The sequence below is a fragment of the Danaus plexippus genome (assembly GCF_018135715.1).
Source record: "Danaus plexippus chromosome 13 unlocalized genomic scaffold, MEX_DaPlex mxdp_15, whole genome shotgun sequence".
NCBI classification, from domain to species: Eukaryota; Metazoa; Arthropoda; class Insecta; order Lepidoptera; family Nymphalidae; genus Danaus; species Danaus plexippus.
Genome location: NW_026869849.1, coordinates 1,790,488 through 1,817,214, shown reverse-complemented (window position 1 = coordinate 1,817,214; position 26,727 = coordinate 1,790,488). Strand labels below are relative to the sequence as shown.

The window sequence follows — 26,727 nt, the reverse complement described above, 5'->3', positions numbered from 1 at the left end:
TTGAGGTAGAATTATAATTTATAATTTGCTTGACTGTAGTTATCGGTGCATTGTAAAACGTTTTAATGTACAATATACATTGCATTTCATTCATGAGTGATTATCAAAGAGGTCTAAGGAGGCAATTATTTATAGAAAGCACCAATATTCATGAAACATATACATTCCAAGGCAAAATAATGTAAAATTTGCGGAGTTTTGAATTAAAATAGTTTTCAGAGCTTTGTATCAGATCTCATCATTATGGCTATATAACAATATACAATACAAAAATATATATAATACTTACTGATTGTAAATTACCTAATCGATTACATTCAAGGTGTGCGTACATTATTCATATAAAATACGTAAAAACATTTAAAAAAATTCAATTATATATAAAAAAAAAAAATACAGTACATACCAAAAAATGCATAAAACTCCTGTTATGGAAGAAAGTTATACAATTAAATTTCCTTATTTTATTGATATGTGACAGTTATACATAAAACGTAACTTAAAATAAGCGCGATTATACATACTGATAATAGTAACTTAATTTCTAATGTGATGTCTTTTGAGACTAGTCCGTATAATTATATTCATTTGTCAAAGCTGCTCAGAAAAGTTAAATAGATTTTTTTATTATTTAACAGACAATAAAAGAGTGTTACTTAACGCTATCCTTAACTTAGATATTTTAGCGTTTAGATAATTATATTTTTTAAGAATCTCCAACAACGATAGAAACTTATGATTTGTCAAATATGAAACATTAATGTTTTTTTAATTAATTCTCGAGTTCAAAGCGATGTCGTCTCGAGTTGAGTAGGTCCTTGTCGAGGATTGGCTTTTTGTCAACGAACCGCCGCGAACTTGTATGTATCTGTAACCAGAAACTACTTATATTGTTACCAGTAATGATGGATGAAACATTAACTCGGTCAAGAGTCAGTTATAAGAGAATTAATCTAAGTAAGTAATAGCAGTTCCTACAAAATTAGTGCTTAGTTGTTAATAAGAACAACGGAAAGTTGAAGATCGAAGAAGCCAATGGAAATCCGCAAAAAGCCGCCGAACCCCAAAAAAAAAAGACAAAGCTTTATCCAACAAAATCATTATCCAACAATTGCTACAAAATCCCAGGGTTAATAAACGTTCTACTTAATGGCAGTTTAGTTTCTTCTTTAAAGCTCCAAATTGAATTTCTGTATACCTTCATATTGTTTTCTTTCAATCATTTTGCTGATATCGAATGTCCTTGAAAACTTCTTTTTGATCACGCTTTAAGATAAAGCTATGTATATGTAATCTGATAGTCTAGACGTGAGTCTATCAGAAATCATAAGCATTTTATAACAACCGTTACTTTTCTGTCGATTCGTTAAAAGGCTTTCATCATATATCTGTGTCAACGGTTTCATATTCAAAGGACACTTTCTTTTATTACTCTATAATTTTTATTAAATAATGAGATCAATTTCATTAAAATTAATATCTTTTGTGAGTTGTTACAGTTTTGTGATTGTATTTTTATACAATTATTTATCTTTTTATATTTCGACGATGTTGTTGTTTTGTTAGAAGTTTGTTGTGTTCATTCCTTTATTGCTGTCAGAGTCAGCGCAATATGTTTTGATGGTTTCCAGACTGTCTCTCTGTTTGCAATTCTGAAGGTTTGTTTGAATTCTTTGCGTGTTCACCATACTGCCCATCGTCCCATTTTTGTGTCGAATCCCGTCTTTTATCCTATATAACATGAAAGTTTATGAATACTAACCCTTATTCTCTATTGTGTTTTGTAATTCAGATAGTAAATAATTATTTAACTAAACATTTACCACCAAATATAATGACATTGACAAACCTCACACTAACCTTTTCTTCATGAGTCTGAAGATTTTTCGTTTACATACAAATATAATGAATATTATGAGACCAATGAGTACGTTATAGGCATCAGTGAACCTCCAAAATTCATCTGCTTTCGGATACAAGGCGCTAATGACCTCCAGTAGCCAGTTCACTCCCATCACAACGAACAGTTTGGCGTATAAGAATAACCTGGAGAAATAGTAAAGGCTGTGGACATTGGTTATACTTGGTAAGATAAAACAAATTTAAGATCACAATACCTAAAAATTATGTTTTATTTAGGTTATTTTGGTACTATGCCCAATAAATAATCAGCGATTCCTGTGGAATGCTATAGAAAATTTTGTAGGTCATACCTCTGTCTCTCAGTATTCTGACGGTCGTGTGTTGCGCTTTCCCTCGACTTGAGAACTGATGTCTGTTTCTTGATTTGTGTTATTTTGACGGCGGTTAGTATGAAGAAAATCAAGTTCGCAAACCATAAGATGACCATGGGACCGTACAGGTAGATGAGTTTGCTGTAGCCTGGAAATATGTCGCAATTGATATTAATTATTGTACACATAATAATATTATTTTAAAGAACTTGATCTGATGAAAATAAACCATATATACTTTTTTTAAGATCTTGACGAAATCCAATAAAAGATGAATCGAATCAATAAAAGAAGCAACAGATTGGTATGAGATTAACTAAGATATTGACAAATAAAAATGTTTCGATAAATTCCAAATAAAGAAAGAAAATAATAAAAAAAAAAAATACAAAGAATACAGATTTCAAAATCCCAATATTAGATTGCTAGAGTTTTAAATGATAAAAAATTATGGCTTACCAAACAAGAAGCACCCTTGTCTCCTAATTAAAGGTAAAAGTATGTGGGGTTGCAAATCAGAGAACTCCAACGCCACCAAGATGACGGTCAATGCGGTAGGAATACCGAACGCGTATATAGAATAGGCACAGAACTTCGCCCTGACTGACAGTTTCTCCATAGTCATGCCTCGTTTGCCACTGGAAGATATTATTTGTTGAATCAAATTACCAGTTTTGGGTTCGAAATGTGTTATTTGAGAATTTGCACGTGTTGTAAGCAAACATTTTTGTTCCTACGATATTTTGGCTAGATCGTCGTTTATTGAGGATATTTACTATTGTTAGATTATATTTACCTGAAGGTCCACCAAATATCGAAGCACATGACGTTAAGCCAAAAAAAGGCAGATTCCAGCGCAAAGTATATGATGATCGCTGAAATATAAAAACAAACCGTTGAAAAATTATGTAATTCGAAATTAAGAAATGTTTTTGGGAGAATTAATTTGACTATTGTTATAAGACTGTTTTATTTCAATACTAAATAGTATGCTTAAGCTTCTTTTTATAAGAGAGAGGGAGTGAAAGAGAGAGAGAGAATTGTCATAAAACTCTTGTCATATAAGTGTGAAGCGAGACGAAATTATGTAAGGAATTGTTGCAATAATTCTGTCGGAGTACAAATAGGGAACGAAAGAGATAAAAGTATAAAAAAATATTTGTGAAACGATTTCAAAAGAGATGTTTCGTCATAAATGCTATGGTTCTGGGAATATGTCTTATTAGCGAGTTAAGAATTAGCGTACTACCATAAATTGTTCCTAATTTTTCTTAGAATACTGCCAAATGTTGTCATAATAAAAAATTTCAAAGTAGTCCGGTTCTTTATTGAATTGACTCAAAACGTGTGCTCTAACTTATGATTAATGATATAATTTCCTTGGAAATCTATTCGATGGCATGGTAAGAACACTACTCAACGTTCTGAGAGCAAAAATATGAGTACCGCTGTTTATTACTTATAATATTTAATACATATAATTAGTGAGAAAAATGCGCTTGTGGGAAATATTAAGGTAAGAAACAATTAGTTTCGAAATAGGTTCAAGTATTTGTATTTGGTATTTATTGTAGATTTATTCACTATGATCAATTATTATTCAACTCTCTACTATAAAAATAAGAAAAAACGTAATAATACGAATTAATATGTATGGCTGAATCTTTATAAAGTTTCTTCTTCACTTAGAAGTAAAAAAAATATTGATTAAGATCAAGAAAATCTTAAGGATTTCATCACTGTTGCGATATGATGGTTATTTATCTATATATTTATTTAGAATGATAACTTTCCTGGCAAGATATAGGGCACGATAGCTTAGTTGGTAACGCAACTGGAAACTGAAATTTCAGAGATAACAAGTTCGAATTCTGCTTGTGACAATAAATTTTTAGTTCTATGTTGTTAATAGAACGAAATATTACTACATCTTATGCGAAGACTATTTATTTGCTTTCTAACTATTCATCCAGTTATAAAATTTACAAATGCAATATCTGTAAGATTAATCGTAAGTTTATTGATTCCGCGATCTGATTCATCAGAAACGAAATAATTGACTGTGTAAATGTATCCATGATTTAAAACAATACCAATAAAAAAAAAAAATCAATTAATAATGTAACCTCACTTTTACAATACTCATGATAGACTTTAGATATTTAAAATAAATTCATGGTGATAATAAAATTACTCAAATATTCAATATTTCCTGTTCCAAAAAATTGTTTTGAGGAAATGTCTTTTGTCAAACGTAATCTAAAAGTGTTTGGTATATTTATTACACGTGGACACGAATAGTGATGGTTTGAATAAGTTGTATGAAGCGTATTTCTTCACTGATTTCGTGTTTTCGTTTTTGTTTAAACCATCTATGATTTTTTCATTAAATTTCTCAGGATTTTTGAAATTATTATCAATCTTAATAAAACAACTAGTTGATATGAAAGGTAGTAGCAATGGGAGGAAATTTGCAGACTTCATCGATGCCTTAAATACACATATTCTGTACTTATAACTGACATCCTTAAAGCGTTTATTATAAACCAGAGATGTCAAAGTGTAATAACAGTTAGTACGTTGAAGCCGTGACAGAGTTTGTATTAGGTATCAACATGTTAAACGTATTAGGAGATAAATAATAGCTTTAAAGTACATAATGGTGTAATTAGTAATCTGCTCTCAGTACTGATTGTTATGTGCTGAGTCATAAGATTTAATGTAGATGGTATGGTCGTCAAGCTAGTCACATTTATACACACATATATATATATATATATATATATATATATATATGTGTGTGTGTGTGTGAAAATGTCATAAGTTTTAAAACTTTTTGAATAAATTTCTTAAACGTATAGAGATTTTTCTTTGATGTGATTGTTTGTTTACATTTTTTATCGTTTTTCGTTGGCACTATTTGAAGTAAATAAATATAACATTTGATTTTTTTATTATTATCTTTTGGTCTTGTCATTCGTTACTTTCTGTTCATAGACTATATAACAAATAAGCGAACAAATATGAACCCAAAGGAGGGGTTATTCGACATGATCATACTAATTTGTTACAGAACATCTAAGGGAAGCGTAAATCACCATTCATTTATTATAAGAAAAATATTCGACTTATAAATTTTATTAAATAAATATTATAACGTTAACCAGTTAATAAATAAAACTATTTTTAAAAGATATAAAGTAGAAGTAAATATAAAGATAGTATAATTATTTTTTTATTTTAATTTTAAATTAAGTTATTATATATTCTTTTTTTAAACGCTAAAAAAACTGTTACTTAGAGATGACTCGTATAAAACAAATAGTTACAGTTATTTAGTAATTACGTCATTATTTTAGGAAAAATATGCTCATTATTTTTGTACGTAGTTTAAATGGGACATTTGATGTAAGCAAATATTTAATCTTAATGGAGATTTATAATACAAATTTTGTTAGAAACTTCTTCATTTTTATATACTTTCATGTTTTCAAAGAGTTTAGAATGGAAATATAAATTTTAATCAATATACGTCTATGTTTTGAATTGATTAACTTAATTACTTTTTATCAAAAACAAATACGTAATAGTATATTTCAGTATCAACTCTTAGCAGCGTATTAAAAAAACGATATTTTTAAAACATATTTATTTATTTGATCATATATAGAGCTGTATGTCATATAATAATAGATTTTATATAATGAGCAAAAATAGTTGTAAAGGAAAATTAAAGAGAGCGTGTGTTCCGTAATATATAACATTAAATATATAATCGATTATGCTGTATTTTATATATTTAGTTTAAGAATAACACGGGATAATACGTTTTATGTTTTGCATAGAAAAACGCAAAGTTTAATATATTTTCAAATATATAATATTGTGGGAGCACGTTTGAGACATTTAATAGAAAGTTGGAGGGATGCATTTTAATTATTTTGAAGGCTTAGAATCTAAAAATATATTCATTATCAAAGACAACCACACGTTGAAGTTACGGACATTTAAAATTGTTACACTAAAACAAACCGAGAAAAACAAGCGGAACCACCGGCGAGAGTATGTAGTGACTTGTAAATACTTTATTAATTTTGCATAGAACTTTCAAATAGATGATATCGTCATGCATTTTTGGTTTTACTGGATATCAATTTAGGCGTTGATAAGGAATCCATTTGCCAACAAGCTCAATGAAGGCCAGAAGGCCACATGTTGACGAAAATAATACAAAAATATTCACATCCTGTTATGTTATGATAATGTTCAAAAACTTGAGACAAAGTATGTTCGTCTCTTGTACAAATATATAAGATTGTTAAATTATTTGTCATACAAATATACCGTTATTGTATTAATCTGCTATTTATACTGTTATTAATGTTCTTGTATGAGGTATCTATATATATATTATTTTAATTATGTTAATATTGGTTTGAAAAATAATTATTGTGAACGAACGAAAGTATAGAGGTTTTGCATGGAAACGTTATTTTTTTTATATTTAAATAAATGTCAAATTTAACTTGTATTAATTTGGTTTTGTGACTTCTTACATAAAAATTATTAATACGCTGTCGATTTATTTATTAAGTTTCGTGTAATCAAATCTTTTAGATTTAGATTTTGGACGGAAATAGATCCTATACACTTCATTTCCAAATTAGTCACTAAATTCTAAAATAATATTTAGCCTGTACGAAAAATAACTATAAATCTTCATATATAAAAGCAAGTCTTGTTAGTTACGCTACTTTTAACTCAAGAACAGCTGTACGGGTTTGGCTAACAATTGGTGGAGAGATAGCTTAGAACAAGGGAAAGGACATAGGATACTTTTCATCCGATTGAAAAAAAAAAATAAGTTGATAAATTCAAAATCTTCCTATCTAGTGTCTTTAACGAGTGTCTTATTCTGAAAGTAATGCTGACGAAGTGGCGGGCAAAAACTAGTAAATAATAGATATACTCACTGAAGGCAATACAGCAGTCCGTGCTGATATTGTCTATGACAAGTAATATCTGCATCGCGGCGAGGAAAGCGAAACCGACGAACAAACATAGCAAGTAAGCCATTAGGACCCTGCCGTGGAGATTGCGGAGTTCCGGCAGCCAGCCGTACACCGCCACGGTGGCGAGAATGAACACGCATGATATAATCATACCTAGAACACAGAAATATAGAACTCTTAATGAAAACTAAACTAAGCTTATCGGATACGCGTTTTCTGTAGCTTTAAATGTGCCTTATCCATTTTCGTCTGCCATGTTCATTGTTACGATTGTCGCACAGGAACCGACACGTCGGGATAACGTAGATATGAAGTCAAAAAGACGCGTAGTATCCGAAAAACTTGGTTCCATTTAAATGTGTATAATCGAAATTCTTAGATAACATTACACTTAATGCAAACTGTTGTAACTTCTGAAGCTATGTAGAATAATTTACTAATATTAATGTTTATGACATATGTTTGTAAGTTCAGTATTGTTTCTGTATTGTGTCTACGATATGAATACTTTTTTTTTAATCCATTCTTTTTTTAAAATATAATTTTCATTGAAAACGTCAATGGTCTATAATCAGATCGTAGAAGTGAAAATCTATATATATCGCAATTTATTTTCATAATTACGTCCAAATAAATGCGCACATATCATTGTGAATTGTATTTAAGTTAAATCGGCTCGAATTCAAGTCTTATTAAGCAATAAATAAACTTACAAGTAGAGCTCAACACGTAATGGTTAGACTCTTTCTCTGTGGCGAAGCAAATTAGGGCGTCGAAGCTTTCCGTGACAGCCCCATCTTCATTCTCACTTATAAATGTATCCACACAGTATTTATCCGGTTCGTATAACATAAATGGAGGTATTGTGCTTGGGACGTTCACGTACAATTTGCCGTCCTGAAGAAGATGTTTTTATGTGATAAAATTAAAAATTACCATATGATTAGGATCGACGAACACAAAAAAGTTTGTATACATATTGATAACCTTAATGAGTTCGTCAAAAAAGAGTTTGTATATTTGGAATTAGTCTAATATACAGATAGAGTAAGTATGACTCCCGCAAAAAGATTTTTAGGTATAAAATTATCGTATTTTAAGAAAAAATATATATCACGATGCTAATACAGACATATGTCACTAATTTATATACCGTCTCTATCTAGCCGTGTTTTTTTATATGTACATTTGCGCGAATGAAGCCGTAGCCTATAAAAAAATATATGTACATTAATCTGTTCGGGTCTATTAACAGGAAATAGCTTTATCATACCTTTGTGTCTATATAATACGCACTTTTATATAATCATCTATACAATTTATATATACTTGACTCATATGGATTTGATAATAAATTTAAAATACTTAACTACTTGAATAAGTTTATGACACATTGTCTTTTTACACGACTTCCCAATATGAACTATTTAATTCGGTTACTTTGTACGGATATAGTCCTGTTCCTGTGTCTTATGTTGCTATTTAGGATACAAAAAATGCATTTTATAAAGCTATTTAAGAACATCATAAAATGCCTTACTTAATATTCTACACGACGTCGCGTTTTAAATAATTTATTTTAGTTTTACAATGAAAACTGATGTCACTGTTACCTCAAATGATTTCTTATAAAATAAAAACAAACGCATTTTTATTGGAAGAAGCGGTTTATCGTGTACTTGTTTGTGTTAAAATTTGTCATAATATTGGATAGAGGACGCTTAGTCACGTAAAATGTTTTGTTTTGAAGTAAATAATTTTTTGCGTTCCCTCTTTTTTATAAACTTACTACATACAACATCACTTGGAACAACGCTTGTTAAACGCAACATTTTAAGTAAGGAACTACTGGTAAAAAAAAATATTTATATCGATTATTTTGATAAAATCATTGATAAAAAGGCTTTCCAATCCATATTATTAGACAAAATTCAATTGATATTTATATAAATAGACATCACCTAACCATTTGTAAAATAAATAATTAAATTACTAACTAATTTCATGCAAGAAGGTTATGTACAAATGCCGTGATTACTAAAACCTCATTTACATAGAAACTTATTCTGGTCTTAGTAGTGAGTTGTTTTTGATTTAGGCAAAAAACTTAATATTTCTCCTTTTAATATTTTTTATGTATAATAAATGGTTTATATATATTTTATTTTATGATAAAATAACAAAGATAAAACTCCATGATTTTCAATCATAGTTTTAATTAGAGAGACTATTGTATTATACTGGGTAATGGGTAACTTTCGATTATTTTTTGGATACGTGATGATTGATTTTTTGACATGTATTGTGCACTGATTTTGTCTACAGTTATTTTCAATTCAGTACACATATTTGATTGGAAAATAAGGCTTTTTTGGTGCTATGATAGCGTTCTCCATAGCTGATGATGATATCAAAGTCAATAGACCTACAGACAAGTGAATGAAAAGATATTCATACTTAAGGCAGCATGATGAATTTTGTTTGAATAAAGTACAATTTTGTCGGTGTCACAATTTGGGAACAAATTTTCTAATATCCGTCATTTAAAGTTATCTACAAAAGATAGGTGAAAATATATTTTTGCATTCTATTATCGCTTTGCTGATAAAGTTAGCGGTAAATAATTACCAATTACACAATTTATCTAGTTCACGGCTACATCGGAAGCATATGAAATAACACTACATCTGGCTTACTAACTGTCTAGTTAAATTTGAACCACTTATCCATATGGTGTCTATACATCTAGTTGTAATGGAAGGGTCTGCTTATATGGTAAGTGAAATTTTGTATTGCATATTAAGGTAAGTAAATTTATTCTTTAGACGAAGTTATTGAAAAAAGTAAAATAATAGTTCATTAGAAACAAAGTAGATTGAAATAGATTAAGGACTTAAATAAATAGAAACCGTATAGCAAATACGTATATATAGGTATATATACTTGTTTGTACACTGCAACCTAGTATTTTTTTTCATTGGTACTGCCTTTTCTTAGAGGCAAAATCACTACGACTTATGATGATTTTTTTTATTTTTTTTCTTTACTTTACATTAAGGTTTCTACAAAGGTTCATTCTTTGGCCGAAACCAATCAAGAACTTCGTTGTCAATACAAACTAAACAGTTAGTTGGACTTGTAAAGTAGCTTGAAGAAAAATAAATATTTTTTATAGAAGAAGCTTCCACTTTGTGTCATACTTTCTAAATATTATAGCGATTTTATTCTAGATTTCTTCATTTGATTCATGTAAGATGTTTCTTCATAGTATTAGAGATATGTTATCTTTAAAGATCTCAAAAAAGCTTCATTAGGACGAATACAAAACAAATCAAAAATATTTCCACTAATTAATAATACCTGTTTTCGAACTACGTGAAGAGGTAAGTGCTATATAAAAAGCAAAACTGAAGGATTTACGATAAAAAGAATTGAATTATACAAGTTAACATAAAACTGCGCAAGTTTTTTTTTAATTTTTTTTATATGCCCCGTCTCGCAAACGGTTTTACCGAGTTAAGACTTTTTTATTCAATTTACTCAATTGTATATTTCAAGTAGACATTTTTTGTGTGCATGTAATTATCGTTTAGAAACATCATTGTTAGTACTTAATATATACGAAAATAAAAATATTGTGGTCATAAAATTATTCGATAACCAAATAATATCACCAACTTACTTTGGTCAGGTGTATGTCTGTGAACACTTGTTTAATTTCAACCCGGATTTCATCAGATGCGCACCTCGGTTTCGAGAAGTTAAAGTGGAAATATTCCGTGATTTTAATATTTTGTAAATTAGCGTAGTTATCGTACACAGGTGGTTCGAAGGCTCTACTCGTCGCGACGCACTCTTTCAATCTCATGTCATATCCGTATCCGAACGGGCAGCACTTTAACAGGCATCTCTTCTTATTGCATATACAACCTCTAATTGAATTTCCTCTTTTGAAGTATTCATTTTTCGTGTATTTAAAATCATTATGAACAATATCACCGTTTCGTAGAAGTGTCCCATTCGTTATATCAATTGATACATCACACACTTCACAAACACTTATTGATACAAATAGAAATAATATTATCAGTTTTAGCATTGTTGTTTTTTTAATCTGTGCCCTCGTATTTAATATTCCAGTTCAAATGCCGAACGCTATACAACTGTGACGGTTTCCAAATGAATTGTTACAGTAAATAAAAACTACAGAGATATTTGTACACATTACTCAAACAGGGAATTCCTTGTTAAGGCTGTTAAGGTATAAAAATATTAATTCAATCTGTTTCGATTCTATATAATCAAATCGTTGTAATGTGTGGTCGTTATGTCGCGATTTGTTGGTAATTAAAATGTGCTTAGCCCTAATAAGTTATTAAGTAATTAGATCGTTCCATTTTGGGAGTTTCGTAGAGACAACAAAGTTAAGTGATTAAGATGTGATATGAAGTCACATTATATTAATTAAAATATAAATAAAAATCTACTGTTAGGTTTGTTTGATGGATCAGTCGAGACGTGTTATTTAAAACTGGTTTGTCGGGGTTTACCGATGCTGAGACATTTGTGTTTACGACAAATTAATAAAATAAACACAAAAAAAAAAACATCCTAAATTCTTATACAAACTTTCAAAGACATTCAAATAACTCTATTCGGGCTGTAGCGAAGTTATCTAAATATAAATCACATTAATAAGGCAGACATAATATTATTAAGAGATGTAGCACTTAAACTTCTTATTGTCTTATTTTAAAATTCACAAGTCATTCAATTTATTATCACTGATCAAACACCATGAAACAGTGGGAAACCGAATGGCACCAGCAATATAATCTATTATCTAGTTATGTTAAACTATGTACTAGACACTATAAGTACGGAGTATTATTTTTTTCATTAAAATGCTGATCTAGCTCACTCCTCGCTTGATTCTAATATACGTCTTTTTATCTTGACATCTGATACACAACTGGCGTGGTGTGGACCGTGGTCCGTGCGTTGAAAGTTGGCAAATTTATTATTTTGGAGTTCCCTAAACGCGGGACCGGTTGAGGCTGATTGTTCTTACGTCAATATATTCATATATTTACGTTTACGGTAATAAAAAAAAATTAAGTACCTTATAGTAAAATGTAATTATAACAACAATAAATATGACTTATCTTCACGAGTTCATCGTTTTATTTGTACAGAACCTTAAGTATATTAACTAGTAGTTATTTTTTGATGGCCATAGTTAATTGATTGCAGTGACATAACGGATCGTCAAAGAGGCTTTTAATGGCTAAGGAGGGTTTATCGCTTGGTTTATTCCTAACTTTATTATTTCTAAGTGGTATCTATGTTAACACTATGATTTTGTGTTAATAAAATTTAGACTTAATTTTTTTACTAAATAATTTATATATCTATATGTAAAGAATATGTTCAAAATTTCAATGAAAACAAATATATATGTATATAAATGTACATACACATATATATGAAGATAAAAAAATCACACTACACAGGCTAGAACAGTCGTTAATCATTGATCGTTCCCAGCTTGGTAGAGAGTGGTAAAGCTTGGCTGTGGTCCCGTTAATGCAGCTCGAACTACAACACTTTCACAGAAGACCGGCGTGAAGCAGTCTTCAATGGCTGCGTTTTGTCCGATGAGTGAGGGCCGGTTGCCCTTTTCCTTTTCCCACAGTTTCCTACCCTCTCCCTTTTCCCTTCCGCGATCAAGGTCGGCGACGCATCCGCTTCATCTGCTCGTTTTTGCTGCCTTTGATATTTAAAAAAACTTAGCGTCTCTGACTGCTTTTCTATGTATCATGTTAGATTATCGTTTCGAAAGTAAATTTTCCTTCTTTTTCCTCCTTAAATAGGTCTTGAAGTTGCATAAGTGATATAAATTTTACTTACCAGTGAGATATAGGGATTAAAGAGATAGCTAAGTTACTCAATTATGTATGTATTCCTGTTGACAGACTAACGTGGAACTTAGCAACAGGTACAAGCAAATATATATGTAGCCTTTATTTTTCTAATGAGGTTTTAATTTTAGGTCTTTTTTAAGTCGAAATTATAAACATGAATAAGGTTTTTCTAATAGAAATTTAAAATGTTCTTACAATAAGTCAGCATTCCGATAAATAATTTAACCGTTTACAATACAAAGTATATAATAAATCAATATTTTTTTCTTAAAAATTATTACTTATACATTTTGTAACATTTGTCCGCTTATTTAAATCTATAACAAAGATTTAATTAAGTATAAACAGTTATTATTAAGTTACTTTAAAATGTATATATTACTTTCATTTCCTATTCTGGTTTGTGGTCAACTTTTACTTCATTACAAGGGTACCTGGTTTATATGACTAAATATATTTTTATGTTATTTCTGTTTTATATACATATAAGATTATAATGAGATCTAAGATTCTCTCGAGTATTCATTCAAATGAATTTGATATTTTTCGTATTTTATTATTTAAAAAAATCACATACTCCCGAGGTTTTGGTTACTTGCGGCCAGACGAGATGTGAATCTCACAGTAGTTTTAAAATAATATAATGAGCGTAGTATAAACCGAAAAATAATAGTTTCGTTTGAATATATGGTTACGTAGTTTTATTCATACAAATGATTTAATTGTCATTAATTTTTATGTATAGAACTAAGCTATAACACGGCAGGGAACATTCAGCGAACTGGTCTTTATATACGTTTTCATTTAGTAATAATATTTCCGTTATAATAGTACGTGTTATGATAAATTAATTTTATTATAAATTAACTTACGCCTTAGGAATGATAGATATTAAAAGAACAATGGCTTGAATTCTTCTACAAAATAATTATAAGGAAAAACGGACAGATATTCTAAATAAAGACATAGTTAAAGATATTTTTACTCGAACTATTTTTAAAACGTTATTAATGAATCTCTGTTCTGTCTGAAATACTTCTTTTTCAAGATAGGATATCGTAATTTTTTGGTAGGGACAGAATTTTTGCAGGTCGTTTTACAACTTACATATACATATATGAAAAATTTGAACTCAGCTTTCATTTACATATTCGTAAATTATTTATAATATTATTTATATTATTAACTTTCCATACAATTCTATATTAAACATAAACTAGTAATTTGACATTTTAATCCAATTCAGATACCGGTTCACCTTGAAAGGTACGTATTTATTCCTTCGATGCAAACATTGATTGACCAATGGGTATTTCCTTGTTCGGACGTGTGTCTGTTTGTCACACAATATTTGAATAGTTCATGAGTTTTTAAATACAGCATTTCGATGCAATTGTCCACAATATTGGCTAAACTTTCATTAGTACTCAGTAGGTATATATATGATAAATTCTGTAAAGAATGTGTTTTTTTTTTTCTCTTAATAGTCAGAATCGTAAGTTATTTTCGATTTTAATGTTATTGAATAAATATTATTTTTTAACTTATTGCATATTGAAATAAATAAATAATTAACTTATCCATACTAATTGTTTTAGAACGAATAACACGTCTATATATCTCTGGTTAATTTATATTAAAAGATAATTTGAATAACAGATACATTATGTTTCCAGGTACCCCGTTTAATCGATTCCAGAAATCGATTTAATTAATTCACTCAATTTATTATATATCTAAATATATTAAGTGTAGAGGAAAAAACATTAAAGTCCAATAAAATATTAATTTGTAAGTTTTTGTTATAGTTACGAAGTCTCTCGAAAACTACATATCGTCTGCCCGTGATCACCCGTGGTTACTGAAAAGTAACCGAAACGTCGGGAGTAAGTCGTTTTAACAAAAAATAAAACACGCGTAGTATATCCGAAAAATATTAGTTTCGTTTAAATTACTACATTTTTCTTTATTATAGAGACATTCCTATCATTTCTCGACTTTATCCTATTTATCTAATCATAGTATCTCTATATAAAATCATTTTATTAATATGTTCCACATATAAATAACAAAATCAAACCTAGAACTCGATTTTGACGTATGTTCTGTGTTTTTTGTTTAAACATCCTTTTCAGTAAATATGGCAATTGAAAAAGGATACGTTTTGTAGACAAGAGTGTCCCAAAATCACCACATAAACACTTATCGGTTAAGGAAACACATAGATTTAGGGTACTCATGAACGGGCGAATCGTAAAAAAAAGTTACCCTGAATTAAGCATAAACTCTAGTGACACCTCCAAGTGTTTCGGATATTACGCATCTTTTTTATTATATTACATCTATATAATCCCAACGTCTTAGTCCCTTTACAGCAACAGTGAGCACGGGCCCGGGTTAGGTATAAAGCAAATTCTCTTATTACATAACATTGGCAAAATAAATAAAAAGTATTCAAAGACGATAAATAAATAGTTTTCCATATTATATGGATGAAGACAGATTGATTGAACGAATGAGTGATACGTGGAATATCATCTCTCATATATATTATTCAAATAAATTGAATTGGGAAATATTTGTTATGCATTAAGCATTGATTTGCCTATATCCTATTTCCATTTTCACCCGTATTTTTTCTAAAACGGCACATATGTTCAAAATAATTACAGATGTTTTATAAAATTTATAGTAGAACTAAATAGAATATCTTTTTTATAACTAAGAATAACAAAGGTGTAAAATTCCCACTAAATTGCTGAGTAATTGGGAACATCCTGTAGTTATGCGTAGAATGGCGTGCTGTTTGTTGTTATATAAATAAAAGTGGCGTTTCATTGAAAAGCACGATTTTAATGGTAATTATAAAACAACTTGAACATACATAAAATATATACAAAAATATATTCTCTCTCTCTCTCTCTCTCTCTCTCTCTCTCTCTCTCTCTCCGTGGCATTTATTATTCCCATCTGATGGTGGGGTCTGCCTTTCTGGTCTTCTCTTCCACTTCGCTCTGTCGGACGCAATATTTTAATATACAAACAATACATGAATTAAATTAAAAGTAAAGTCTATACTTAGAAGGTGAGAAATCGTCACAGTACTTTCTTGATACTCTAGTTCCGATGAAACAGAGATATTCAAGTCGAGTCTGATCATTGAATAAAAACATCACCATTTGATTGTATCATTACGAAGTGTTTGGACATTACGACGTGTCTGTGTGTCCAAACACTGACAATTTGAAATCTCGAGAGGATTTTGTTTAATTTATTACTTTTTGGGGAATTATTTACATCAATATACATACATCGGACGCATTTTATCATTTCCATTACATTGCAAAACTCTTTATGATGACAGAACAAAAGTATAAATTTTTTCAACTTTTTCAGTTGACTCCAGAAACATTATGGAAGCTCCTATTTCTGTGATCTTTATATTTTTACTGTCATCATCTTTCTTGGTTGTGACGTGACACATCCCAACATCTGGTGAAAATTTCCGTGCACTCCACATGTATTGCCACAAATGAGTGTATCTGTTTATTCATGAATATATGAATGAAAAACTAAAAACTGTCTGTTTGACGTTATGAACTCATGATAATGACAGTGAATCCCCGTAGACTTTATGTACGTCAAACGTCAATTAGGAACACTGTATGTAATAACAGCAATTTTGGATGTGTTTTGTAAATTATAATTGTAATTCAGTCCAGTCATTGTTTGCATTAATATCAATTAAATAGAAATTGAAAGTGGGAGTACAGTAATCTAATAAATACTGCTTCGTCAATTAAACATTATAAAAAAAAAATTTGGTATTAAATTCAAAAATATTATATTTATCAGCTGAAAGTAGATATTAATTAAAGTATTTTAAACAACCTCTAATGATAGATTACTCTGTTATACATTATCTGAATCCTTATCACGAATTTTCTTTAAAAGTGTAACTCCTTTCTTCTGCTCTTATTCCATGTTCAGGGTCAGTTAATTTTGTCTATCTTCCATACAGCCCGTTCTGCTCTTTCATTCCATACTGTCATATCTCTTCCTCTCATATTCACTTTGACAAACTTGAAAAATAATTTCAAAGTGGTACAGCCTAGCTGTGGCCAAGTTACTGCATCTCGAACATAGGCTTGTTCGACCGGGGAAGTACCTCTCACAGAAGATCGCCATTAAGTAGGCTTTAATGGCTGCGTTTCACCCGATGAGTGAGAGAGCCGGTTGCCTCTTCCCAGCCTTTCTTTCTCTCTCCCCCTTTCCCAAATAAGGGTGGCAACCCATCCGCAAATTATGTTGCGAATGTCTATGAGTGACGGTATTACCTTCATCAGGGAGGCCGTCTGCTCGTTTGCCCCCTTTGTCATAATAAATTATAATTTACAAACATATGTATTTTCTCGATATTTTAGTTAAACTACATATCTCCACATACATTTTTTCTATGCTATGGCTTCACACTGGAATTGTGATAATTTTACCAATATCATTATTTTTATTTAATGAACGAATTATAATATAATTCTGGGTACTGTGTGAAGAATACACGCAGTTTGTCTAATGGAATAATGTCGATTTTTTAAAGACTCACATTATAAAGAGACACGTTTTGCATCATTGTTGTTGTCAAACCGGTAATATCACTTTATTAGTTAGGTCTTACATGTAAGCTATTTTACTATTTTTAAAAACTACATACTCCCGATGTTTCGGTTAATTTGCAGTAACCGTGATCACGGGCAGACGAGATGAGTATGTCTATCAATTGGTCTTGTTATTTAAAAAAAAAAACAAAGCGCAGTAGTCCTAAGAATATTAGTTTAATTTAAATGAATACTCGTGAAAGTCTTAGATCTCTTATATGTTTTACGGGTTGGTAACTCAAAATTTCTATCTAAATATGTATAATGTTTAGCTCCACTCAAATAAAATTACAGCGTATACCCTGTGGTTATATTTGAGTACCATAACATATTGTTATGTATAAATTATAATGCATATCACATATATTGTATGTCTGCAAGAGGCACTTAGTGGCATCTGTATACAAAGCACAAAACTAATATTAGCTGCTTACACTTACGTAGTTACACACAGTGTAACTAAGAGCTAAAACTTCAACAATTTTGCAAAAGATGGCGTTGTATTTAATAAAGTGTTGGACAAAAACTTTGTACTGTTTGAAAATAGGTACACCGTTCACTATAATAAAAATAAAATTATTGCAAAATAAAACATCTATATCCTTATTTTATTGGTTGAAGTTTTCCCGGAAAGGTGGAAACTTTACCGTTTAATATATATCTACATAAACCCCATATAAGTAACGGTAACTGAACTTTATTCATCTTATTCAAAATGTTCATATTTGCAGTAATAATGCGCATGAGATTTTTTTTTTAACTTTAAACTTTTTATTTTGATTTTGATATTTCTTTTGTAATTTATACGCCAAATATATATCCCTCAAATGCATAACACCTTTGAAACAACTCTGCAAAATAATATTGCATTAACAAAAAACGTGTTATGGGTCAGATGTGATTAATTTTTTTTAAGTGCGGAAATTTTATAGTAGCTACAAAGGTTATTTTTTTTTTAATTTAAATTGTTCCATGTTCATTTATATTGTACCTGTAACAGTAATTCGATTAAAGATTTTCTTGTATTTTAAGAGCTAAAATACTTGCATGGCTATTATTAATGTTCTATTGACTGAATTATATATATAAAAAAATTATTTCAACTAAATATGTAGAATTAAAGACAAGTTTACACAGCAGTTATTGATTTTAGACTAAAATTACTATCTGGAATATGTCATGACAAATATCAAACAACGAATAACTGTTCAACTAAAAGCAAAAAGTACATCAAAATCAACATTGTCAACATAAAACGAGTTGTGTTCGTAAACCTTCATAGTCCGTAATAACACGACATTGAAAGACTCCATAAATACTATAACTATTTCCAGACAGCCTCTATGGTAGTTGTAATTTACTGATGCAAATATTAACACGTTCATGTACGAAACAATTGCTTACTAAATACTTTAATATTGACACTGTTTTCGTTGGTTGAGTGATAAGTAAGCTAAGGATACATCTCCGTGGGACGAGACAGGTTTAGATATATTCAGTTTAGGTAAGGCTGGATTAAATTTGGTAAAATTGAAATCAATTAACTAAAATATTCATAATATTGTGTTTAAAATATGCTGTTTTCCTTGTCTTAACTAAATGCAAAATTATATTTAGCACGAATATCCAGGGTCAATAACCACTAGAAATTTGAACATTGGATAATGAATTGTGTTAGAAACAGTGTAACGCTGGTCAAACTATATTTAAATATGAAGAAAATTAGTGAAAATTATATTATTATAGTAATAAAGAATACAAATAAAGCGATGTCATCGTGGTTATTGAAAAACGGGTAAACGTGATGCTGCGGTGAGTCAGTAAGAATATGGCTTCGACGAAGGTGGAAAATTAGGATAACGAGAGATTCTTATATATATATATATATATATATATATATATATATATATATATATATATATATATATATATGGTTTATTTATTACATGCTCATAATATCCTAACTGCTATGGGTTTTGATTAATAAAAATTAAGGATTTAAAACATTGAGCAGATATGCTTGGATGATAGATTTGTTCTATCAAGGAATAAATTTATATAAATAAGAACATACAACATTATGATAACTATATTATTAACATTTAAAATTAATATTAGTGAATAAAAATTTTAAAATGATAAATTATGTTCAAACGTTAGATATGAAGTGATATCGACTTGACGTAAACCATAAAGTACGTTATATTTATATGATGAAGAAATGTTACAATACTCTCAAAAGAAATATATTCAAAGAAGCTTTATATTGGCAATGTTATTAACTAGAATGCCTAGATTAATATTCGTATATCATCGTAGTTGTAAAGTGCTTCATAGAAACACTGGAATACATTTCACTATTATAATTTTCCTTGATACGATCAAATAATACATACCTTGTATAGTTTTTTAATGTCATACTTTATTGTATTGAGCTTCTAAGTTTTAAGACGGTAAAAATTTATAAATAATAACTAATAATGATCATAGGTACCTTAGCTACAATTCTGATGCGTGTGACGTATTTTTTTAAAACACATTTTTATTATTTTTTAGGTTATATCTATACATTTTTTCTCAAAAATTATGAGAATAGAACTTGTTTGATATAATTTGTAACACGAAGATATATTGTATAAAAAGTTGTTTCAATATTCATATACTTAAGTTTCCATTTAAAAGCATACTATCTTCTAAATAGCTCGCGATACAACAAAATATTTTAAGGTAATTTTCTTTAAAGTAACTCCTTAATACGGCCTGATGCTTTACTGCCTTCATATCTTTATTTTTGCTAGCATTTAATTGTTTATGAGATTATTTGTTTTTTTTTTTTTTTGTTGATAACTACCAAGTATATTTTTGCTATATGACGATTTTATAAAAAATTATATTATTATATGTTAGTATAAAAAATTTTACTAAATGTACTATCGTATTAAACAATAGAAATATTAGTGAGGATATAGATTGATAATTTTTCGTAGTTTAAATAAATATATGAGAATTAAGAAGAGATCGACATTCAAAAAGCTAATGATTGACTTTGACTTTGACTTTGATTGACACTGACAGAGCTATTTTCGCATATAAAAAATTTAAGTGGATTTATAATAAACGCAAAGAAAGAAAAGGTTCATTTAAAAACTTTAGCTATGGCGTCTATTGCAAATTGTAAAATTAAGTTTAAAATTTGCCATGTACAATAAGGTTTCCAGTAGAACATGAAAATTTATTATTTGAAAAATATACAATATGACAAATGTTTGTATATATATCTAGTTTATGTAGATAATGTATTTAATTGTAGGTAAATAAATTAAGATCCAATTGAACCAATTTAAATAATAGCTAAAAGCTTTTATAAAACTATTATATCGCGATGCATTATTCAAATCTGCGTAATTAAATAGATAATACAAGTTTATGATCTCATCTGTGACGTTTGTGTGTCACGAACAACACTGATACATTGTTTTTCCCGTGGTTTGGGAAATCGCAAAGTATTAATAATATTCTAAATGACGTAGATCGATAGATTTTAAAACTGTTTGTTGATATGAATATAAGTGTATGCTTATAAGGGACCAAGGACAGAAACCTGTGGAACACCGCTGGACATTTGTTCTCTTCAAGAACTGTCTCGCACTGGGAATGCGATCCGGCGACCAGCGACGTAGTCCATCACTGACTTCTGCAGATAGAGAGGCATTGCATGGTATCGCAAGGCCTCCCCGATGCTTTTCAATGGCAGGGTAATATGATGCTTGCCAAAGTCCACTTTGGTGGCACCAGCAATCTTTGCAAATGTACAACTCCTCTCCATAGAGCCCACTTCACTGACTGAGCTGAATCCACAATCAAGCCGAGGTCTTGTGAAGCGCCCACAATCGTTGTGGACAACTCCCCTGCGGACAAGTCCGCCACCGCGCCCGAAGACGCCACTATAGCTTTTGGGGTTTTAAGTTTGAAACAATCCATAAAATTCCCACGAATAGTAGGCAACTAAACGACCACCAGGACAGAGGTCATGTATCCTGGCTCCCCTAACTACTCTGTGAGGACGGGAGGTATCACAAGGGCAGCCTGTAAGAAGAGCGTTGAACCATCTCCACACGCAGAGCGTACCGTTAGTCCAGGACTGGAACCGGGATTTCTGGTGTTTTGTTATGTGAGTTTACTCTCCATGCGGCCCATCGGTAAAGGGAAGGCCTCTTGGCGGCGGTGAAGCCTGTCCGGGGTAGTGTTAGTACACACCGAACCAGCCATTTGTCCCATTCATTGCAGCTCTCTTAAAAAAAGAGCGCAAGGAGGAACGTCAACCCCACCCACCGCCTGCGGATATTAGCCGCCGAGGAAAGATTTATTTTTTAAAACGCATCAAGGCTATAATACAAACATATTCACGATCCACAACTAGTATGTTATAAATATTTTATCGAAGTGTACCGAAGAGTTGCGGAAAATGTTCGCTATTAACTAACTATTTATGTGTATTGGATGTAGGTGAAGGGCAATTATATCGAAGACGATGATTATGTTTTTATTTTAAGAAAGCTTGCAAGTGGATTCTGTATGTTTGTATCGTCTCACCCAATACGTGGCGTATAGTGTTTGTCATTCATTAATTTTATCACATAATGTCAGTTATTGAATGGGAAACGGGAAACGTTTCGTATGTAGTGTGTATGCAGACTTATAGTAAGCATACTGATCCAGTGTACAAGAATAATTGCTTTATGATCGGTTTTTTAATTATTTGATGAATTCCGCAACTAATGTTGAATAAATTCGTTAAAGAAGTTTATTATCTGTAATATTTCCTATGGATTTTGTTGTTTTAATTCAATCTATACTATTATCAATGAATGTTTCACAAATTTTCTTAGTAAAAAATATATTTTCGTCAAGGTTAAAGAGCTTTTTATGTATCACTACGGAAAAGCGTTTTATTTTTTCAATACGTAAACACAGCACATTCTAAATTTATATGTATTAGGATATACATTAAAATGTAATAAACGACTCCATAACTCAGATAATAATAATATGATTTTATGGTGCTATAAAAATAGCCCACAATTAATTCCTCTTTCATTGTCCAAGTTCAAATAGTCATATTAGTTCCTAGTTTTTTCGTTTCTAGATATTTTTAAATGTTATAATATTTACGTGGGCTATTGAATGAGAAAAGTTCGTGTGTAGAGTGACTGTGATTAAGACGTGGACTTTGGACTAAGTATTGTGAAGTCACGAGTAATTTATAAATCATAAGGCGGTCATTTTTATACTAAAATTTCTTTAATTCAACTCCTTTACCTTAATAAGTTATAAATTTTATAGAAATACCTTTACAATATTCATTAGCGCACCCATTAATGAATATTTATAATTAGAAATATGGCAAAACGTGGTAAACGACGTAAAAAAAATAGTGTTTTCTGAAATCTGGGTTAAAGTGACCGTTTCACATTAACAGAAATTGAACCGGTGTCTTGAGACGATGTCTTAAAAGAAAATAATTATGAAAATAGCTGATACAGGGGTGATGATAAGGAAAAATTTGGAGTGATAGTATAGAAAAACGTTGGCTCCAAATGAAGTGAGGTCAAAGTTGAAGCGAGTTCAGATAATAGATGGAAGGAGAATAGCAGTTTTTAACAATGATGTAGAATGATGTATGTCTTGAAGTTGTATACTTAAAAGAATATTCCTTAGAAATATAAGTTGGACAAGAGATTGTCAAGTTTACCTTTTACATTTAATAGTGTTATGTGGCTAGGCCCAACGAATTTTTGAAAATGAAAAAACTTTTTAATTTTAAAAATTCATATACAATATTTACAAACATTTGATATAAATGAAATTTTAAATTTTCATGTTGGTAATAACATTTTCTATTCCTTTAAATTTAGTTGCAATGCAAAGATGACCATGTTTAAGTTAAAATCCTATGTATAAATAATTTTTGTAATTTCAGTGTCTTCAACGTTCTCATATTGTTATATATTTTAACTTCATGGGATGTGATTGTTTAAATATCGACTTAGTGGTATTTAATTTGCGCCATATATTTTAAGACCAGAAATATTCTTTGATTTGCAATGATTTTGAGGGCTATCGATAATTTTATTTAAATCGACGTATAAGATATACTTCGTTGCAATTCCTCACTATTGCATGACATATATGTATTACATTTAAATATTCAAAAAAGAATAGAATCCAAGGTTGAACTATTAATAAAATAAATTGTGACGTAAGTAGATACAGAAAGATTTTATCAGTTCTCAGAAAGTGTTTGTAAGAAAAATATTTGTTCTTCGAATAATGAATAAATTTACAATTTATATTCAATCAATACTAGGATATAATTTAAACTATCACTTATATGTCATGTTTTACGAAACACATCGAAATAGGACGCACAAAAATTTAATGTTTCGGAGGAGAAACAAGAATTTCGGCGAACGTAAGCAAATTAAACTGACAGATCAGTAGTGGGAAATAGTACAGGGTATTTGTAGTTGCCGGTGTAAGTATAACTCGGACTATGGAGACGCCATTTGGTACAGTAATAGTGGTAAACATTATAAATGTTAGTTGTCTATGTTGATAGGAAAGAATTGCACCAACTATTAAGTATTCAGGCATTTCATAGGCACTATCAGTTCATTGTAATTTACTGTATTTTTAAATTCTATTAAAAAATTCAAAAAGATACAAAATAATGCTTGATTACAATGTATGCACGAGCTCTGTAACCAGACTACTACTACTGTAATGTGTATGTGGGCTAAAATGTTTGATGTGTAAAAAAAAAAATTTATTTATAACGCTAATGCATGAAAAATATAATGAAGAGAGCGCGGTTTGACTAGTGTCAAGACACTTAAAGGTTTTTAATAGTGTTCAGAATTGGTTTTAAAATAATTATATCCCAATTAAATTATATATATGTACTTCCACTCTCATATATATTCTTTTATACATATTTTTTCTTGTTTTTTATTATTATTAACGTGACAGAGACTACGAACGATGTGGAAAATCAGGAATTTATCAAAAACTTTAATAGTCTGATGGGGCTCCTTATTTGATGTTTATAAGTATTTAACATAAAATCTTAATAATTCTGTGTCTTTGGGATAAAAGTTTTTTTATGTAATTTGCTACAACACGTGCTGACATTGTCCTTATATATATTTTCAATGTCATACAAAGATTGCTCCCACCACCGATTTATCTCATCCTGTTTTGAAATTTTTTTTATCGGTCTCAATGTCATACAGATTCTGAAATGCATATTCTATTAACAAATATATATATTTACTATTAAATATAGCACGTAGAATTACTCAAAGAGTGCAGGTACTAATAATCGGGTATTTTAATTTGGTATCCATTTTCGGTCTCAATTCCTTTTGAATTTGTTAAAGCCTTAAGTAACAAACGGGTTTTGCGTTCGCGTTCGTTCTTATTGTGTAATGTGATACACGAATTACGATAGTATAACTGTTACTATAAGTAGATATGAAAGTTTAGATATTATTTAAAATGTACATTTTTAATGGACATTGAAAATTATTTAACATTCAAGTGATAATGGTCATTAAACTAAAAAAAATTACGTTACTAACCTCTTGAATGAACCATTCTCCGTTGTCTTCAAGATAAACATCTCCATCGCAAGGTATCCCATATAACAGAAATATGCCAGGAGTGTGAACAACGTCTATCGTTTTCTTGTAGTTGTTCATAAAAAATACGTTCAAGCCTTTCGTCTGTACAATATCGTCATGGTCGATACATTTTCTTCCTTCTTGAGAACGGTGGTACACTTTCCCGGGAGGGCAACACTTTCTGAAACATCGTCTTCCCTGACACAAACATCCGTATATCTTCTCTGCACCAGTATCGTTTCTGCTATAAATATATCCAGGAGAAAATTTTTCGCCATCACTTATGATAATACCATCTTCCAAACTTTTTGCTAACGTCAGGTCGATCGTATTTTTTTCGTCACACAGCTGTCCATTCACGCTAAAAACTAATAAAATTTCTATAAATAACAGCCGCATTATAATATCACAAGAAACAAACGTCAAAAGTTTGGCGCCAACGTGTTTTTTTTTTAATTCGCGTTCAACGCGTTCGCCGAAGACGCGAGGTTGTACTGCCGCCGGCCGACTGAGTTAACTAGCGACCGGTCTCTTGTTTATATCTATATACAGCTGACGCGCCATTGATATCAATTCTAAAACCGAAATTAACTACAGCTTTTTATTAAATACCTAGAACAACGATCAAACGATATGATATTTTCCTTTGTTCTTTTAAAAGTAATGATTATTACTGATATCCATTTTTTTTTTGTTAATAGAAAAGTATTTTTTTATTACATCAGTTAATTTTCTGATAAAAATAACAAGCAAAGAAGAAAAACTCCTCGTTCTTTGATTAGCTTGAAATTTTATTCTATACTACAAGCAGGAGAAATAGCTATTTAATGTTCATTCAACAAAATTATTTTAAAAAATACGGTTAATATATGTTCTAGACCTGATTCAGAGATATTTAAGGAGTAATTATTTCAATAATGTTAACCTAAACACAGTTAGTAGAATAATGAAATCAATCATTTTTTTTTGTGTTACAAGCCATCTGTGAGTCATGATTATTTAAGTGACGGAGGCATGCTCTAAGTATTCACTCGCGGGCTCTGACCTTCAGTTTTGTAGACTTTCCTGTGGTTTTATAACATTTATGCACTAAATATTTATGTCCTAAATTTACAATGAGGTAAACAATGTAAAATATTGTCGATCAAGTTGGAATAATAAATTTCTGTTTAAATAAAATTAAGGATAAAATAATATTGATTACTCCTTTTCCAACTTCA

The 26,727-nt window shown here is 30.0% G+C and overlaps 1 protein-coding gene across 10 annotated transcripts; it reads right to left on the bottom strand.

Moving 5' to 3' along the window:
- On the bottom strand, positions 1-26,005 carry LOC116770289 (G-protein coupled receptor Mth2-like). Of its 10 annotated transcripts, none has more exons than XM_061527733.1 (10): positions 11,876-12,229; positions 10,929-11,499; positions 7,960-8,143; positions 7,208-7,399; positions 3,031-3,109; positions 2,694-2,872; positions 2,214-2,382; positions 1,861-2,064; positions 1,199-1,731; positions 1-868 (listed from the first exon to the last, which is right to left on the bottom strand). In XM_061527733.1, the coding sequence occupies exons 2-9, from the start codon at positions 11,343-11,345 to the stop codon at positions 1,563-1,565; spliced, it is 1,593 nt and encodes a 530-aa protein (XP_061383717.1). In that variant the 5' UTR covers positions 11,346-11,499; positions 11,876-12,229; the 3' UTR covers positions 1-868; positions 1,199-1,562. The 10 variants fall into 10 exon arrangements, with proteins under 10 accessions (XP_061383717.1, XP_061383716.1, XP_061383720.1 ...); XM_061527732.1 differs by having other exon boundaries at positions 10,929-11,409; XM_061527736.1 differs by having other exon boundaries at positions 1,861-2,046; positions 10,929-11,409.
- Between the last annotated feature and the right edge of the window lie 722 nt (positions 26,006-26,727).

Coding starts and splice junctions, on each gene's coding strand:
- LOC116770289 (XM_061527730.1), bottom strand. CDS start 25,906: ATGCGGCTGTTATTTATAGAAATTTTATTAGTTTTTAGCGTGAATGGA. Junction 8,144..25,465: donor GAGAATGGTTCATTCAAGAG/GTTAGTAACGTA, acceptor CATCTTCTTCAG/GACGGCAAATTGTACGTGAA. Junction 1,732..1,860: donor TTCAGACTCATGAAGAAAAG/GTTAGTGTGAGG, acceptor CATGTTATATAG/GATAAAAGACGGGATTCGAC.